At 39.2% G+C, this 19,703-nt stretch overlaps 1 protein-coding gene across 6 annotated transcripts in view; it reads left to right on the forward strand.

The window, feature by feature from the left end:
- The window catches only part of MYO1B (myosin IB), a 236,509-nt gene extending 217,559 nt beyond the window's left edge, over positions 1-18,950 (forward strand). For all 6 annotated transcript variants that reach the window (XM_019523112.1, XM_019523114.1, XM_019523116.1 and 3 more), the window contains 7 exons: positions 3,299-3,373; positions 3,763-3,897; positions 5,274-5,380; positions 8,527-8,659; positions 9,796-9,948; positions 11,148-11,275; positions 15,838-18,950. In XM_019523112.1, the coding sequence (XP_019378657.1) occupies positions 3,299-3,373; positions 3,763-3,897; positions 5,274-5,380; positions 8,527-8,659; positions 9,796-9,948; positions 11,148-11,275; positions 15,838-15,961 (855 nt within the window). In that variant the 3' untranslated portion in view covers positions 15,962-18,950. The remainder of the gene's footprint in view (positions 1-3,298; positions 3,374-3,762; positions 3,898-5,273; positions 5,381-8,526; positions 8,660-9,795; positions 9,949-11,147; positions 11,276-15,837) is intronic.
- The last annotated feature ends 753 nt before the right edge of the window (positions 18,951-19,703 follow it).

The raw sequence follows: 19,703 nt of genomic DNA on the forward strand, positions 1-19,703 counted from the left end.
TTGCCCCTACCCAAAGCCCCTGGCCCCCAGCCCAGGCTCTGTGGCTGTCAGCAGCTACCCCAGCTCTGGGTAGCTGCTGGAGCCCGGGCTGCTTTCAACAGAGCTTGCGGCATCCCAGATGCCTGCTGAGAACAGCCCAGGCTCCCAGCTGGCAGCAGCTACCCAGAGCCGGGGCTGGCTGCAGCCAGGAGGCTCCAAACAGCTGTGCCGGGCTTCAGCATCAGCTCCATACCAGCGCGTGCACCCGCACATTGGAGCGGGCGGTGGGGGAGGGGCCTGAGACAGCGCAGCCCCGGTCTCCCCCGCTCCCGGCACAGGTGATAGCAGGGTCCCAGAGCCTGGCGCAGTTATTTGTAGCCAGCCTGGGCTCTGGGCAGTGGCAGCAAACAGCAGTCAGGCTGCAAGCAGCTGTGCCGGGCTCCATAGCTCCAGCATCTGCTCCGTGCTGCCTCCCGGCTGCAGCCGCCCTGGCTCTGGGTAGCTGCTGCCAGCTGGGATTCCGGGCTGCTCCCAGCAGGCAGCTGGGATGCTGCAAGCCCTGCTGGGCACAGCACAGGCTCCATCACTGGCAGCAGCTACTGGGGCTGGCCGTGGCGTGCTGAGCAAAATGGCCTTGTGTGCCATGCTCAGCATGTGTGCCAGGGGTTGCCAACCCCTGATTTAGTGGGTGTTATATTTGATGATAACATGAGCCAGAAGAACTTTAGCTCATTTTTTCCAAAGAGGTTCAAATGTTTGTATTAACTGTAATAAAAAGTAGTAAAAACTTCTTTAAGAAAAATTATATTGAGACTCAATATACACCTTGGAAGCAGATCTGGGTGTTTTTTAAGGTGCCATTTTTCAGAAGTCACTCTTCAGATTGGACTCCCACTTTTAAGGTACTGATGTCAAAGTAGGTCAAGTTTTATGATAAGAAACCAAGAAAGTGGCCCTTCTGAAAAGTCAAGAGGGCCGCTGCATATCAAACATGCTTTTTTAAGGAATTCAAAACCTTTAACATGTTATACAGCAAAGATACGTCTTTGTCTAAATATGCTATGATTCTTTTAAACAATTTATTTATAGTATAATCTCTTTTTATAATGCGCATAAAACTCAGTTGTTCTGCAAACGAAAACAGACTAAATTCTGTGGCAAGATTCTAGCTACATACAATCATAACTATAAACAACTGTAGGGAGTTGTTTGCTTGGTTGGGCACTAGATACCTTTTCACCTGAGATGTATGGGGAAGGAACTTTCATGATCAAGGTTTTCTAAATTTGTGACTTATTTTCTTGTTTTGATTGAATAGCATGAATAAAACTTCCCAGATATAGGCTGACTTGAAACTCTAGCACTTCCACAAAGGAATTATATTATTGATATGTCTTTCCTACTCTACTGAGAGAGGCAGGTGGTGTGAGGGGCTGGAGGAGAGAGAGAGTTAATAGAGAGAGCATAAACTAATACATTAAAAACTAAGCTTGGAAATATTACTGCTCATGGAGTGTACTAGCTAAGGAAGACTTGGTGAGATATGGGGGTAGTGTGTCTGAGGAAGTTCCCTTTCATATTTTAGATGGGGGTTGGGGTTGCAGGTACTAATCTGTTGTTAGGAAGATGATATCCATCATAAAAATACAGTTATAGGGGTTGTGCTAACCAGAGGGCTAAACTTTAGTAGCATAACGAATTTATACACTTTAGTGAATTTCTGAAGTTAATCAAAATAAAAGCTATGGCATATAGTAACATATGAAAACTCAGAATTTTTCTTACTTAACTAGCAAGAAAAATTATGAATAATATTGGAGAAGCTTAGTAAGAGGAAAGTTGTACAAATAATGTTAATTCTGTTAATCCATCAATTTGTGATTAAAGAGTTAGCTTTTCTTGTGTTGTACTTTTTTGTCAGAAAGTTGAAAGATTTGTTTTCAAAATAGTGGGTTGCAGTAGAATGTATGTAACTCAGGATGGGACAAAGGTCTGGCTGCATTGGGTTTTGGGAATCTCTTTGCTTTTGGGATTTATCCCCAGGATGTCACAGTTTTTTGGTTCAGATGTGAACCCAAGAACACAAAGCAAGTTAGCTAAACCATTAACTGTTTTGGTCTGGAGATAACTTCAGAGCCACAATGCTTTTCATGGTTCTCACTCAAACTCTCAGTGAGTTTGCTCCAAACTGAGTAAGGTTTGTAAAAAGGTTGGTAAATTTCAGCTAGCTTTGTATGCATTTTTGGGCTTGCTGCAAAACTTGAATCCAAGCATGTGCTGTTTCAGTTTGGAATTGATTATGATACAGGAAGTTAGTGACCATGCTAATGAACACTAATAAAAAAATCAAGTATCTTAGGGTGCATCAACATGTGCAATTAGCATGCAGAAATAAACTCCGGTGTAGTTTGTGCCAGAGTTTATTTCTTCTGGCTGCCGTGTTTACACATGCACCCAGGACTGCAGCATGTTATGCTGCGGAGAGCAGCCCCAGGATGGGAAAGGGCCCTGGTGGTCACCCTACAAGCTTGGGGCTGCTCCACCCCAGATCAGTGTACTGCAGAGAGGCTGGTTAAACCAAGAGGGTGCTATAGTACAGGGCTAGCCAGCTGGCAGACCCCACACTGTAGCATCCTTGTGCCCCAGTCACCATCTGTGTGTGTTTCAGTCCACTAAATGACTCCACCCTAGGATAGTACGTGTCCCAGACAGTAGTATCCTCCAACAGAGTTAGTTAATTTACTATGCCCTAATACAGGTGCACGTGTAGACAGTAACACTTCACTGCAGAGCTAAAAAGACAACTCTGCAGTAAAGTGCACTTGTAGATGCACACTTAGAGTAGCATGTAAAATCACATACATAAAGTAAAAATGAAAAGACTCCTATAAAAGTGGCTTTTAATGATTAATAAAGGATTTTTCTTCTAAACTTTATTATTTTGTAAGTTGGCTGACTAAGCAACAGTTATGTAAATTCACTGCTTGTCGCAGTCACCACTAACTTGTGTTTCTGATAATTCTCTTTAAAGAATACTTTTTTTTTTATGTATAATTTTTCTCTTCCAAGAGTGCTTCCTTTTTTGGAAATGTATTTTTCAAGGTGCAAAGAATTATATTTTAGGTTACTTGTCTTTATGTACATGAGTGTTCCCCATAACTTGAGTGTTCTGTGTTTTTCAGTTACATCCAGGGACTGTACCTGAAAGTTCATACTTTCTTAGAATTTTTCTACAAATGCTTCTGTGCATTTTTAGAATGAATTCTTGGATACACTTTAGATGTGTGTTTGTTCTGAGGGTTTGTTTAATTTTTTTCAGGTTCGGAGAGAATACAGGAAATTCTTCAGAGCCAATGCTGGAAGAAAAATTTCTGAATTTATACTTCAGAAAATTGTACGTATTCATACTTATACATGTTTTAAAAACTTGTTTTCTACCACAGTACAAGTATAGCTACATGAAATTTTAGCAGTCTTTGTAAGGCATTATCAAATTGTGTAAGTGGCAGCTTGAAAGCTTAAACATTTGTGTGCTGTAAAGAAGGAGAGGTAACGAGTTTTAAAGCTATGAGAATGCTCAGCAAATGCCATTAAGCAGCTCTAACCCCTGCCTCAATGGCATTTTTAAGTACATTTAGCTTTCCAAATTCATGAGCAGGTTTTAATAAAGTTGGAAATTGCAGTTAAATGTTGATACATTTCACCAGACATCAGCATCTTCCTTGTTTTAGTAACTCTAATGGGAGGAATTAATTAAATGACTTGTTTTCAAATTTATCACAGATACAAAAATACTTCTTGGAAATGAAGAATAAGATGCCTTCTCTGTCACCAGTAGACAAAAACTGGCCAGCAAGGCCTTACCTCTTCTTGGATTCAACTCACAATGAGCTAAAGAGGATCTTCCACTTGTGGAGGGTAGGTAATGTTTTGGTTCAGATTATATAAAATTTGGTTGTGGATTAGAAAGTTTGTTCATGGGCAGTGTATTTTTAGGAAAGAATTCTATTTTTTGCCAGAATGGTTCTGCTTCACACAAACATTTTCCTTTGAATCATTCCACTTGGCCTTCAAGGTAAATTGTAGCCTTACATAGGCTAGAAGAGGAAAATGAAGTATTTTGTCTTCCATCTGCTATTACTTTAATCATATTAATGTGTATTCTGCCTATTAATTAGATTGAGGTTTATTATAATCTTAATATTCATGGCCAGGATAGGCACTGCCTCTTAATCCATCACTACAAATAATCAACAGAAAATTTTGCATATGAACGGTGGTTAGCAGAAATTTTGTTTTGGACCTTTTCATGGAGGAATAGGTTAGAACTTATTTTGGGGCTGTAGAGACACTTACTGCTGGTCATTCAGCAGCTGTGGCCTCACTGCGGTTGTTTTTTCTGCAAATTGTTGTGGGCAGAATTCTCTGAATGTAATTTTTTTTAAAGTACTTTTCAGATTTACCAAAAATTACAAAAAATTTAAACTTTCTTCACCCACACTGTTTTATGCATATGTTCCGTATGTATTTGATTTTATTTGCTTATATTTTAAATTTGATTTCTGAAAATTGTATTAATGTTGGAAGTAAAAGACCTTAAGCAAAGTGATTCTAAAATGAAACATTTATGAAATTATAGTGGTGTCTGGTAAAAGGCATAAGATAAGCCTGATAGTTGCCTGAGTTATGTTAAATGACAGTGGGAGAGTATGCCTATACCCAAAAAGATGTACAGTATAACCTCATGAATCCGGTATGCTCAGGACCGAGCACCTGCTGGAAGTGTGAAAATTTCTGATTTTTGAAACCGGAGCGGTGGATGGCGGTGGCAGCTGCTGTGTGCAGGCTTCCCCTTCCACTGCTCCAGGACTGGCTGCTGCTACTCCCAATGGAGTGTAGTTTTAAAAATTGCTGGATTTTCGCTACTTCTGGATTTTTGATATCCAAATTTATGAGGTTATACTGTATAAAGAGGCTTTTTATATTTGGGCACTATTGGGATCTGAAGGAATTTTAGCTAACTGAACTTTGAACCATGTGTAAATTAAATATTTTCTTTTAAGTGTGTTAGAAACTATTTTCAATAGAAATCCAAAGTATCTAGTGTAAGCGAGAGCTGAAGTGCCTCTGTTAGTGGTTGCTGTGTTACAGTGGTATGAAGGATGGAGTTGATTCACTCCAGAAATATACTATGCATCCTGAGCAATAAGTGAATAGTAACCAGTGGTGTCTGCTACTTGAAAGTATATTTCAAAGAGTGATTTATGATTCATTTAATATGGCATGTTTTCTAGTGTAAAAAGTACAGAGACCAATTCACAGATCAACAGAAACTGGTATATGAAGAAAAACTGGAAGCCAGTGAACTTTTCAAGGACAAGAAGGCTTTATACCCAGCCAGGTAATGAATTATTTTGGTAACACAGCTCATAGCATAAGATTAAATACTGCATCCTCGCATAGATTTAGGAGATTAAGGAGAAAATTTAGTTTATCCTAGCCGGTAGAAATTGCCATGTGTTTGTGGACCTTTGTAAACTCTAATGACCATTCTGAAAATGTGTAGTGTATGTATCATTGGCTTGATGAGCAGCAACTCTTCCATGATTTTATTGTTATTTTCATTAGGCAAAAATCACCTTGCTACTCGTTACTAGAAACCAGCACATTTTGTCACTGTAAGATCTGAGAGTTTGCAAATACAGCTGGGTCCTGTGCAGGGGCCAAGAGTACAAATATAGGAGAAAGGTGTGTCCTCTATACAGTAAATAGTAAAGGAAACCGGCTACCTCTTCCTTCTTGGCTTAGATGGTAGTGTTTTTTTTACAAGTAACCTCAGAGGAAGAGGAAAGGATATACACAGGCCATGACAACCCAACAGAGGCAATGAAGAAGGAGTTTGCCACACAACACAAACCCCAGTCACTCAAATTCTACATGGGGAGGGCAGCAGGGAGAGTTTACTACTTCATCCCATCTCCAGCGACAGCCAGTGGTGGACTGGTTGCTTTAAAGCTCCGGTTGTGTAATACCTGTTGCAATGATTTTTTTTCAGCTCTGTGCTAATACAAACAAAAGAAGCAAACAAAAATAGTTTCTGCTAACAGGTTTGCTTTTCAAGCTTAACTGACTGTGTTTTCGTAAGCAGTTCTGTGTGGCAATGTTAATACAAAGACTAGGTAATTTTACAGTTAGACATGTAAGAGATGCTTTTGAATAGTGAAACTTGAAAGCTACATTTGTGTAGGTATTTGTTTCTATTCGAAAGCCTTTTTCTATTCAGACAGATTTTAGATTGGTTAAAAATTATACACCCTAAAATTCTCTTCGCAATGTCTCAGATAGATAAAGACCTGAAAATATCAACATTTCTGAAAAGTTCTGTGATAATGCTGCCTGTGCAGTTAATATTGCTTAAGTGGCTGCAGCAGCTGTCTATGTAGTTATTTGAGTAGCTAACATATTTTTCTAGTGCAGTATAAATGACAGAGTAAGGTTTAGGTATCTTTAAAGAAGTTGAATTGGAGTTTAAGACATGAGTGGACCTGAGACATGGAACTGTGTTTCAGTAGAAGCAGCTTGAGTGTCTTGAAGAACACTGAATGAAGCAAAAATGATTCATGGGAGAAAATTTAGACTATTGTAGGAAAGATATATTTGCTATATTTTTATAAATATAAACTGTTCTTAAATTAGGCTAGAGTAGAATGATTCAGTGATAAAATCTGAAGTTAATCAGTGTAGAAGAAAGTCCTGTTCTTTAGATTGTTCATTTTAGTTTGGTTTGTTTTACCATCAAACAATATCTCCAGTGAGAAAAACATCCCATCATCCACTTACCTTTTGAAGTTATTCTGTCCCACACTGTGGTGCTGTCAGTGAATACAAGAATGTGTATATAATACACTTTAGCATTTTGCAGCCTCCCTCAGATGCTACAGTAAATTCCAAATGCAGAGTTTAGTTGGTTTTTCTGCTGTGATCATATGGCACCAGTAGCCAAATGTTGAGGGTCAGCTTCTTTTGCTGAAGAAGCAATAACAGCAACACCTGTACCATCATAAGTTGTACTTTGAGAATTCCAGTTGTTTCATGGTAATGTTGTGCTGTCCTTGCTTTAGTAGTTGAACATCATGTCTTATGCATTGCTCTCTAATTTCTGCTATCACTCATAACGTCACGTATGGGCTTCTTTGTAATATTTAAAATAAACAGAACTAAGTAGAGTCCAAATCTTGCACAGAGATAAAAAAGCAGTTGTGAGGTACCCAGCTGTAACAGAGGGGACTGCTTGGGGTCCGTTTACTGTTGGCCCCCCACCTGTTCACCTGTTATGGGCCAACTGCCTACCTTCTTTCCTGCCTTGCCTTGTTAATTAATTGTTGTTAATTAAGCGGGAGGCTGCCCATTGTATTCCCCGATGCCAGGGGGCACTAGCTGTGGCTCCGTTCCTCCCCTACACCACAGCCCAAGCCTCACAGATGGTATTTGTGAATTCCTCTTTATGTTGGGGCCTTGGCCACTGTGGGCCTACCCCTTTCCTCTCTAGCTAGGCCTGTCAGTCAAAAAACCCGCCCACTAATCAGGGTTTGACTCCCAGGCTCTAGCTCTCAAAAAAAAACCCTCACTTGGGCTCCTGCTCCTCTCCGGCGCTGGGCTCGGCTCACCCCTGAATATTGCGCCCTCTCTGGCGCTGGGCTCGGCTCACCCCCCGAGTACTATGCCCGCTCTGACACTAGGGTCAGCTCACCCCTGAATATTGCACCCTTTCTGGCGCTGGGGTCCTCACACTTCAGTGGGCCCCGATGAGGCCTCCTCTTTCCCCAAATAGCCTCACCCAAACCACCAGTCTTAACATTCAACACAAAACATAGGCTTTAAAGGCCATATAATGGAAAAATTATAATACAGAAACAAGAGAGGCAACATGCCTGCTTACTTTAGGTGATCATGAGGATGGCTCAGGGCATGGCATAGTCTTCCGACAGAGACTGCAACCACAGCACCATGATCATTAGGGGTCCACCTTCCTGCTGTCCCTCTGGCCCTCTCCACTTGCCATTCGTAGGGTCCTGGCCTTCCTCTTCCTGTCACCTGACTAGCTGGCAGGGCTTGAGCCTTAACCCCTACTTGACCTGCCAGCCGTGACTGGAAGGTTCTGGACTCAGAGGGACCACCCTGTCCCTTAGTAACAGGGCTAGGGTTCCCTGTAACTCCAACTCTTTAAAAAAAAAAAATGGAGCCTATGACAAATTGGAGAGTCAGCTTGGATGTTTTAGGTAGGGGAGATCCTGCCATGAGCTGGGGTTGGACTAATGACCTCCTGAGGTCTTCTCCAGCCCTATTTTTCTATACTCTTATATATTTTCATGATGTTCACCATACATTTTACAAACTTACATGGAGGGAGTGCATCAAACTAGATACCTGTGCATATAGTATTGGGGACTGCTGTATGTATTGCAGCAACATTGCAGACCCTACACTAGGATATGAATGTTAGAGGATTTAAATTTCAGTGTTTCCTATATTTTTATCCTTTAATAGTGTTGGACAGCCATTCCAAGGGGCTTACCTGGAAATCAGCAAAAACCCAAAGTACAAAAAACTCAAAGATGCTGTGGATGAAAAGATCATCATTGCTGAAGTTGTGAATAAAATCAATAGAGCTAATGGGAAGGTAATCAAATAGAACTGTTTCACCTAGAAGGACATTTTGACACAATGGTTTTTGTTTTAAGTGAACATATAGGGTGGTTGCATTTTTGTTTCAACTTACTCTGAAGGTAATAAAATACTGATTTGAAGGTACTTTCAGGAGGAGTGATTTAAATGACCAGTTTTAATCATGATACACATACTCTTTATTTTAGTTTGATTTTTGCATTTATCATTCGGAACTATTTTACTAAAGAGAGGTTGATTCTCACTGATTAGTAACCATTAAGCCATGTTGATTTGCAGTTAAATTTAGCCTTTACCTTACATTTGATACTACATTTTGCTAACCAAGAGAATAAATTACATGCACATTTTAAGCAAGTTAATAGGTTAACAGGAATTTAACACTTATTTTATTTTGTAAGAAAATAGTGAATGACATCTTTATTTACTAGATGATTAATGTTTTTAATTGTAAGTGAAACTCTTATTGGGTAGAAATTGGAATTCAATTAAATGCAGAAAACTAGCCAGTTAAAATGACAGTTCTAACAACTAATACAAATTAAATGTGGTAGATATATTTTAAAAAGCAGTTATTAAAAGAATTATTAATGGCAGTTACTGAATAGAACTGTTTATTTTTGTTACCATATGCTTAAAATTTTAGAACTAGTTTTAAAACTAATCTTAGCTTCTCATATTTAAAAATGTATATATCCTAGGCTCAATCCTTTATGTATTATGCACCCAGAATTTAGATTGAATTCAGTGGATATTAACAGTGATTGGGGAATATATAATCAGGGTCATTCTGATTTTTGTTTCAAGTATGTATGTATGTATGCTGAATTTTTATTTTTAGATTGTACAACTCTATGTATGTAACTTAGATTGTGATTTACATAATAGTAGGGCTAGAATGAAGAAACCGAGTTTTTAATGTTTTTAGGTTTCTGAATCCAGTCACATAAATAAGTGACCTAGTTTTCAGTGGGGCTAATCGAACTGCAGGACCCACTGAAATTTTAAAACAGGTTTAAAAATCTGGGCCGGTGCTCTTAACTTGATGAACCTTTGCTCTTTTAATCAGATACTGTGTGAAGGTCTCATCGGTGTGTTTATATAGCTAACTTTTTTTTTTTTTTTTGGCAGGCTACATCCAGGATTTTCTTGCTAACAAACAGTAATGTCCTACTCGCTGATCAGAAGTCTGGAAATATCAAATCAGAGGTTCCCTTGGGAGATGTTACTAAAGTGTCCATGAGTTCCCAAAATGATGGTTTTTTTGCTGTGCACCTCAAAGAGGTAGAATTTAACTGTGAATTAAATGATAAAGTGACTTAGCAGAAGCACAGTCAATTTCAGTGTTAGATTTAAGACCATGTAGGTTTAAGACAGATGTACAAAATGCGTCATAGTCGTGAAACAGTGGATTTGAACCTACCAAACCCAGTAGTGCAGTTGCTAATTCTTGAGTTATTTGTTCATTTATGAAAATAAGACGTCAAATTTTGCTTGAGTCTTCTCAATGTTATACTCTTTCCATGAGATAAATGGCACCATATTTTGTATTTTATTCACACTTAAATTTCTGGTTTTTTCCACTCCTTTTATAACTTTCCCTGATTCTTGAGTGTCACTGAAATATGACATTAGCCCCAATGTTTCTTTCCTGTTTAGAAAAGATCAGGGTAAATGGCCTACCAGTATTTTTCTTTAGATGTCCATTAACGTCTACTGTATGCTTTTTAAAAAGCATGTATTATTATTTTATCTTTTTATTATGTACTTATTCCAGCTTTCTGCATTTGCTGGTAATTATTTTACCATTCAAGCTTTCTGGAAGGTCAAAGAAATCAACATTATTACATAACTAATTTGGTTGCCAATTTAAAGATATTTTCGTTTTTTTTCTCTCTATTGTTTGTATTACCTCTTTATATCCATTAAGCCAGCATTTGTTTTGTTTCATAAATGGAGCTGACATTATCCCAGCTGTTTTGTTAAACGTATTCAATTTATCTAGTGCCTTGCCATACGAAAATATTCACTTGTGTGCTGGTACCATCAGTTGGTATCCGTTCCCTCTCTGAGAATAGCACGATTTGTTGTGGTACAGGCAGCAGAGGGAGACTAAAATAATACATTTTTGTGGGATCTACAAAAGTAAGTGGCTTTTTATTTAGGAGCAAAGGGAAACTTACCATGCTGTTTAGAAACCCAGGGGACTTTCTTACTGGATATTAAGGTTGGATAATATTTTAAGCCTAAACTTGGGCTGTATTTCTTTTTAATTTAGAAGAAAATAGGCTGCAGGTTATTGGTGGTAGAAAGCATTCCTTTTAACCTTGATTAGTGGTATGTTTTGCTGGTGTTTAATACTGCTTTTTTTTAATTATGGGAGGATGGCATATGAACGATGACTTTTGAAACATACTATATAAATAGTGCAGGATTTTTCTGAGTATTCTTGGCAATTAGAACTAAGTTTCTTTCTGTTTCAGGGCTCAGGAGCAGCTGGTAAAGGGGATTTCCTGTTCAGCAGTGATCACCTTATTGAAATGGCCACCAAGCTTTACCGTACCACTCTCACTCAAACCAAGCAGAAGCTCAACATTGAGATTTCCGATGAGTATGTTTATTTTTTTTGTATTTCCTTCAGAGCAGCATTGTAGTAGTTTTGTGTGTCAAGACTCTAATACTGGAAAAAGAAAGCATTGTGCAACTGGTGACTGAATAGCAGTGTGTAAACATGGATTCCAGTGTTGGGTCCTTTATTTCTGTGACACTTACTATGGAAATACTTTTTAAAAATGCATTTCAGATTAATGTAAATTTGAGCAAAAATTTGAAAACAATAGCATCTACCTGTTTTTTCTTAATATAGTAGCAAAATCCCTGCTAGTATACTCCACCCTTACTTCACATTTTCTTCACATCTAAAAGAATTAAGACTGTTCCCAATAAAGGTCTGTTTTACAATATTGGATGGAGAGGTGAATGGTATCAAAATCAAGTTCCCGTGTGTGGCTTGGAATGTCCAACACACTTATTTGATCTTCTGTCTGAGGTTGTCAGTCACCTTTCCTGCTAACAACCTAAATCCTTTAGGAGTCTTCCAGCCTTCATTGTGGATGTCTTTGTCTTCTTGGAAATTAAAACCCCTCAGGCATATGTCATGCTTTGCATTTACCCACACTGAATAATTTAACAGTTTTTAGCAATTCCCTCCCCATTGATGGTGAGAAATTGTTCCACGGTTCCTTTTGCAGTGCAAACTGTAAAAACACAAGCACAGTTAGGAGTTGAAGAAAAACATGGCCTCACTCTACTGCTTTTTGAGAAGAGAGCAGAAGTAGACAAGCATACCACTTATATGAGGTTTTGATTAGTTGAGGGTGCTAACTTTCTATTGGAGTACTTTTACATTCATATATTTAATTGGAATAATGCTGCAGGGCTAAGGCTAACGGAACCAATCAGTTGTGTCAGTTGGTTCAAGATTTAATAGGGCTGCCTTTCCTATTATATTGTTACTGTTGTCAGCAAAACTCTCACCAGATATGAAAAACCAACCACTAGGGATTGTTCCAGGAAGTCAGAATGTCAAGGAAAGTGCAGCCCTGCTGGCAGCCTGTGAATGCAGGGGCTAATGGTATTTTCTGAATGCTCTGTGACTGGGAGCTCTGAGCAAGTGACTTTGTAGGGTCTGGGATTGTATAGCAGGAAACATGTATTGAAAAGAAGCTCTGCAAAGCACAGTCACTTCCTCTCTTGAGCTCTTCAGTCAGCTTGATTTTTGTGGTTTCCTGCTGAAGGGAAAATTTTTCAAAGGTTTTGGCTTTTGCTGGAAGACTTAAGGATGCTGAAAGGAAAATCAGTTTATTATGGAAGACTTTTGAGGTCAGTGAGCAGTAAGAGTCGAAGAGTGGTCTGTTGCTATCTTGTTTACTGCTCTTGGCATTTCTTTTAGGCACCATTTCATTTGGTAATATTCAATTGAAAGGGAAAATATTCAGAAATGCTTAGTAAGAGTATGCTGATGTTTTACAGCAATTCAGAGGAATCCTTTACACTCCCAGTAGAATTGGAGGGTTAAGGAAACCATATTTATTGATTGTGGACAATAGGAAGCGGCTCGCAGAAACTTAAAAAATGAGGAGAAAATAACATTTCCTGATCGCTAAATAGAAGGTTGTGAAAATGGATTGAACATAAAAAATGAGAGTTACTATGTTCCAGAAATATTGAATGGAAAGAATCCAAACAAAAATGTTCTAAGCTTTCATAGTTATGGGACCTTGGCTGTCAGTGCCACAAATTGTAGGAGGAAGGATTTTCGGGAGATAATATTTTTTTTTATTGAACCAACTGCATGGGAAGACTAACTGTAGAAGCAACCTAGTTTATTCCACATAAACAAGAAGTCCCTCAGGATCTCAGCGAAGCACTGGTATGGTCTTTATTACGCTTCCAGTACGTTGGCTTTTTTAGTTTAGGAACGGTCTTCATTGTAAAGGAGTGTCTGAAGCAAAATGCCAAAGCTATTGGTCAAAGGCATTACTGGCTCTAGGGGAGTCTTTATTAAAGGAAGAGATATGGGGATATAACATAGGCCATTTCATCCCATACATTAATTTTATTGATTTTGGGACTAAGATAATACATGAATATGACAAATGATCCTTGATTTTGATGTGATAAATCAGAAGTAAAGTGACCTTTGCAGCTGAACACACAGATTGGCTCACAGACCACCAGTCAAAAGATAACAGGAAGTTCTTGTCCTTCATACAAAGCAGGGGAAAATGGCAAGAAGAGTCCCTGCATGCACTGCTTTTCCACTGAGATGGTGTAGAAAAATGGACATTAGCTGCCTCCCTTTCTGCTGCCTTTGTTTCTGCTCTACGAGGGGGACAAAACCTGCATTTCTTCTGATAATGTGGAAGGAGATATTGTGAAGTGTATGACTGAGAGGGCAGGGGACAGAGGCTCTGTATCTGGCCATCAGTCTGGTTCCCCCATTAGATTGGCATCTGAGTCTGGTGCCCTGCTCACCACCTTTCCCTCCCTCCCCTCACACACACATACACTTCTGGTAGGGGGTAGAAGAAGTAGAGGTGATTAAGCACTTAAGCCTGGGGGGAAGGACAATTCAGTGGTGAGAGAACTAGTCTGTGTTGGAAGACCCGTATTCATGCAAGCTCTGATTTTCACTAATTTCCTTTGTGACTCTGGGCTACATCACTAAGTCTGTCTGGGCCAAAGACGGGAATGATAGAACTTTACTATTTCATATTTCCTATTCTGGGCCACAGAATAGGAATGATAGAACTTTACTATTTCATAGATTTCATAGATTGCATAGACATTCGGGCTGGAAGGGACCCCGGAGGATCATCGAGTCCAGCCCCCTGCCCCGGGGGCAGAAAGTCAGCAGGGATCATAGGATCCCAGCAAGATAAGCATCCAAATGTGTCTTGAAGGCGCTCAAAGTGGGTGCTTGAACCGCCTGAGGCAGCAGTCTGTTCCAAACCTTGGGGGCTCGGACAGTAAAGAAGTTCTTCCTTACGTCCAGTCTGAATCTGTCACGGCAGAGTTTGTGACTGTTTGATCTTGTCATCCCTTGGGGCATTCTGGTGAACAGATGCTCCTCCAGATCCTGATGAGTACCCCTGATAAACTTATAGGTGGCCACCAGATCACCCCATAGCATGTGCTTTTCCAGGCTGAAGAGTCCCTGGTTGTCAGAAGGTTGTTTGTAAGGGTGGACCGATAGAGATTTTGGAGGCTGATACCAATAGTTGATTTTTAAGGAGGCATATCGGCCGATACCAATCCGATTTCCAATACAACTGTGTGCAGCTGGTAAGTCGGTTGTGGTAGAAGGGATAGGGGGAGGGAAGGAGGATGGAGGGACAGATCAATGCCCCCGCAGTGAGGGAGGAAGTGGGGCAAGGGCTGGGCAGACGTTGCCCAACTGGGCAGGGTGGGGCACGAGACAGAGCAACAGCTCATCTAGGGGACACGGGGGAGGAGGAGTGGCTTCTGCCACTGTACACACCCTGGGAGGGCATGGCGGTGGGGGGGAGAACTTGTGCCCACAGGGCAGGGCAGGCTGCCACTGGGCTGGAGCCAGGGCTGCTCTGGGCTTTTCTTGATGTGGGCTGGGCTCAGGGCAGGTGGTGGTGGAGCTGAGGCAAAATTTGTGGGGGCTGTAGTCCCTCTCCCAGTGTTGCTGCCGCCCACCCCAAGCACAACCCCCACCAAGAAGAGCCAGCTGCAGCCCACCCTGCCTTGCACAGATCTTGGGGGGTACATGCCCCTTGTGGCCCCCAGATGAGCCACAGTTCCACCCTGCCCTGCCCTGGCTGGGTTGCACCTGCCCCAGCCTCACTCCCCCCCTCACTGCGAGGGGCATTGATCTGCCCCCCCACCCCTTCCACCCCAACAGACTTACCAGCTGCACACAGCTCTCCACGCTGCCACTATGCACGTGCATGGGCATTTATCAGCCAGATTATTGGCCGAATTGCCCCAATTTGCAATACAGCCAATTTTCTTTATATCGGTACTAATCCAGTATGGACCAGTGAATTGGTGCACCTCTAGCTGGTTGAGGAGCTTTGATAATGAAGTCACCACTGTCCTTTGAGTTTGACATTAAGCTATCTGGAATCGAAACATTCCAAAATTCAGAAACTCTGTACAGATAGAATATATTTATTGGCTATAATCAAGCAAACAGATGCTTGCTCAGTTGATAATATAAAGTATTCTTTCTCAAAAGCAGGGTGGAGAAAACCAAAACCCTGGGGAGGGGAGTGCTGGGCATTGGCAAGTTATATTTCTATTGCATATTCAATACGTTTTTCTCATTTGTAAATGGGAATAACATTTACTGCCTTACTGACAAAGGATCAGTCTGTCCAGTATCTTAAGCATATAAGTTGCTGTATGGACAGTATAGCAAATTATTTGTCACTTTGATATTTCCAGATATTAATACGGCTTTTTCAAGCAGGCTGTTTTTGAATTATAGAAGGGTAGAGTGTTACCCTTCTCACATGGAACTGCAGAATATAATGTTGGAAGGTATTATAGTATCTAGTACATAGTCTTGCAAAAAAGGCCTGTGTTATCGAACATGTGGTTTTACCATTCTTAATTAAAATCCGTTCTGTTCCATCTCAGGTTCCTGGTTCAATTCAGACAAGACAAAGTATGTGTGAAATTCATACAGGGAAACCAGAGAAATGGCAATGTCCCGACCTGCAAACGAAAAAACAACCGTCTCCTTGAAGTTGCTGTACCTTAACTACAGTTTGGTTCTGCTCCATTTCATGGACTTGTTTCTTTGTAATAGTGCAATGTTTGTTTGTTTTTTCCTTTTTGGAGGGGGAGGGGGGCACTGCCAGTGGCTAATAGCTTTAGAAACCCTTGGCAAATTATTTGACCACTTGATGGTTAAATCTCTTGTTCATGCAGTAAATACAGACTTTGTCCAGTGGCAGCATTTTACAAACTGGCAACTCTTACATATGATATGCGCTCTTTGTTTAGTTATTTCATTTTAGTGCAACATACCATAGATCTCATATCCATGACAAATTGCTAATCTCATTATACTATAAACCTGCTTACACAGAAGATATATAGATTGCATCATAAAAATATTGATGATTATGGATGCATTTTTATACCAATCTGTGCTGGTGTTCTAAAGGGTTAATTGTTTACTATCATTGGAGAGTCTGGCAAAATTATGGGAATGAAACAGTAACTTTAATAGTAAACAGCTCTAATACATATGTAACTTGATCTTTAATGGAACATGGTTCAGGAAAATCCTGTTCTGCACAGCAGAAGGAATGTACGACTGTATATGCAGCATCTGTGTGTGGTTTTTATTTTTAGTAAAGGTTTTGAAACAGGCTTTTAATTAGGTTAGATACTTTTAATTATTTTATATGCTTGGAAGCAGTAAAATTAAGGAGGGGACATATATTTCTTTAAGTCATGAAAGCTCTACAGTTCGAAGTATATTTTTGTTCTGCTTTTTTCTTTAATTACCAGTTAGCTTTAAATACTGAAAAATAGAATAGTATTCCTGATAAAAATAACTGCTAGGAATTTAAACTGCTTTGTAATCAAGTGAAGGGATAGATCCTTTTTTTGTTTAGATATTGGCATATAATGTGCAATAAAACATTTGTGACATTTTGTGAAAATTATTTATAATACACAGTTGTGTATAAGAGGGATGATTGGTACAACCTGCATAGATATGAAGTAGGGATTAAATTAGGTTGGTCTTGCTCTCAGTTTTTTAGAATGTGTGCTAAAGTTGCCAGTTTGGGGAAAGTACGTAGAATGTAAAAGTTTCTTATTTTGGGGGAGGGTGTATATAAATTGGCATTACGAAAATAGAATTGTTCTAATTCTATGCTTTTTGGTACTCCTATGTTATAACCATATTTTTGTATTTCAGACTTTTTTAATAAGTTGTGTGCCTGGTGTAATGTGTGCACAGAAACACTTTACAATCAAGAACTGTGTTATAAACTTCCAGTTTAACTGATTGCAGTTAATCTTTTATAAACCAGAAGCATTAGCTGAATGGATTGATTTATGGGAATTTTTAAAGCTCTTTTAGATAAGAAAAATGACTCGAGTGAAGGTTTGTTGAATGTGCTTGTTGATCTGTTGGTGCAAAGACAGTTGAGAAATACTGTATTCTTGCAGTCTGATGCAAGTATCTGTCTTCAAAGATAGGTTAAAACACCAGGCATCTGATGTGCAATGCTGAAAGCTCAAGCATAAATAAAGATAAAGAAAAGTTCAGAGTCTTGGTAGTCTCCTGTTGATGAAGTTATGTAGTATTCATAGATACAAGTGAACGTTTGGCTAAGATCATGTGTAGAGTTCTACTGAAATGTAGTTTGTCGGTATTAAAACACTGCTTACTGCAGTAGAAACACTAAGGTTTCAGATAAAGTCCTTAAACATCTGGGTCAAGTACAGACGTTATTCTTTTACCAGTATACATGATCGGAAACCAATCTACACCTGCAACAAAATGGAAGGTCTGCGCACAAAACTGATTTATGCTTATAACAGAAGTTCAGCAAACACAGACTGGTTTAAAATGGTGGAACCTGGTCTAAGAGTTGCCCCGACCTCCTCCATATGTTATGTTTGCTACCAATATAAACTATACCACCTACAGAAAAACACGTAACTTAGATTTATTCTGCCTCGGGCTTTTTGAATGTCTGTACCTAGCCCAAGAAAGCAAATTATTGCATTTCTAAAATTAAAATGATTAACACTGCCTTGAGATAAAACAGAATGGTTTTGCTGTAACTTGGAAGGTTACTTAAACTGTTGTCTCCTCACCATGGTGGCAGTAGCTTTGAATGGTTATAGTAGATGGACATTTTCTGTTAAACCTCTCTGAAATATGATAGAAGCTACCTTGTCCTTAGTCCTTTATTTTGAGCTGTTGTGTATTACTAAAATTTATAATCCATTAATTTGACAAAACTAAATTTTAAAGGCATCCTAGAAATGCTATAATTAAGAAAGCATACAAAATAAGTTTAGTATGAATTTCTAGAGCAAAATTAGGATGCACTCCAATTATAATTCCATTGCCTTAAGAACACAGCACAAAAATGGTAATATTATATTTCATGTCTCATTCTTCATATACCTTCAGTTTGAATTTCCACTTGGCAAAGTGCAGTCCAATTAAAAGCTACAAGGGTTTATAAAGCTGTTTATATTTTGAGACTACTTTCTATAGGAACCTAGGGGGCCAAATTTTCAAAAATAGCCTAAAAATAAAGAAAGTAGACATCTAAATTCTGTCATTTGTTCCTGTAGTTGTTTGCTGGTTAAAAATTAGAAGTGACCTTATGGTGCATGTGAACATTTGGCCCACAAAATCAGTTTTCCTTCTGATCTGTTTAGGGAGTCACTATATAAATTACTTTAATTTTATTTGTTGTGTGTATTTAAAATGACCATAGTGAAAGGGCAGAAAAAGTGTTTAAAGAAAATAGTTTTACACCTTGGTTTCTACTGTGCCATTTTTTTTAGGACCTTTGCAAATTTTAGCCTGTTTATTAGTTCAGACTTTGATAGTACCAATAGACACCTTTAAAAAAAATTGGATTCTAAATGTACAGCGGAAGTTAACTGAACATAAATTATTCAACTATACTAGCTTAGTCATGATATTTTAATGTTTAGACTGAGTATTCAGGGTGTTGAAAATAAAATGCAAGGTCATTTGATTTGTTTCCTTTTTCTTCCACTTCTTTTCTTAACCTAATATTGCACAGTTGTAAAGTGGGGAGAAATACTTTGGTGCTAAATTTATACAATCATTTACCTGAAGGTATCGGTAAAGGCTCATCAGTGGCCAGAAATTACTGTTAGACATCATAGCATAAAAATAAAATTATGTTTCTAGACCCTACATCCTCCTCCATATGCTACCTGTACTCTTCCTCAATTCAGTATAATTAAAGCATACAAAAAATCTAGCTTTGTTAATTATAAATGATACTGATATCTAATGTCATAAAGCATAAATTCTGTATTCTTTGTGCTATTTTTTTGCGAAACAGCCTCTCTTTCCAAGTGATTTCACAATAACATTTTTCAAGTCATGTTCCAATGTTTATTTCTAGCAGTGGACATTTTCCACGGTTAGAAACAATTCTAAGGGAGGGGGCAGTACAGGCTTTCAGTCTGCAACCACTGTTCCCTCTAAAGTGTAGCGGTCCGTGAGTGCTTTGCTTTGGTCCATGAGCATGTCGCTTTGGTCCATTCCCGAATTAGTCCTGCCTCCCCCTTTTGGCACACACCACTTTAGTCCGCCCCACAGTATAACACAGTATAACAACAAAATATGATTATTTCTTTAACTTAAAGGAATAAACTAAAAAACAATTATTACACTTGGATTCAACTGTAGGCCAATAACTGGAAGTTGTCCCCGGGAAGAGCCTAGGCCCCTCCGATGCGTGCCAGACAACCAAGTGAGGGCA

Source organism: Gavialis gangeticus, unplaced genomic scaffold (genome assembly GCF_001723915.1).
Source record: "Gavialis gangeticus isolate Ggan-Ray unplaced genomic scaffold, GavGan_comp1, whole genome shotgun sequence".
NCBI lineage: Eukaryota > Metazoa > Chordata > Crocodylia > Gavialidae > Gavialis > Gavialis gangeticus.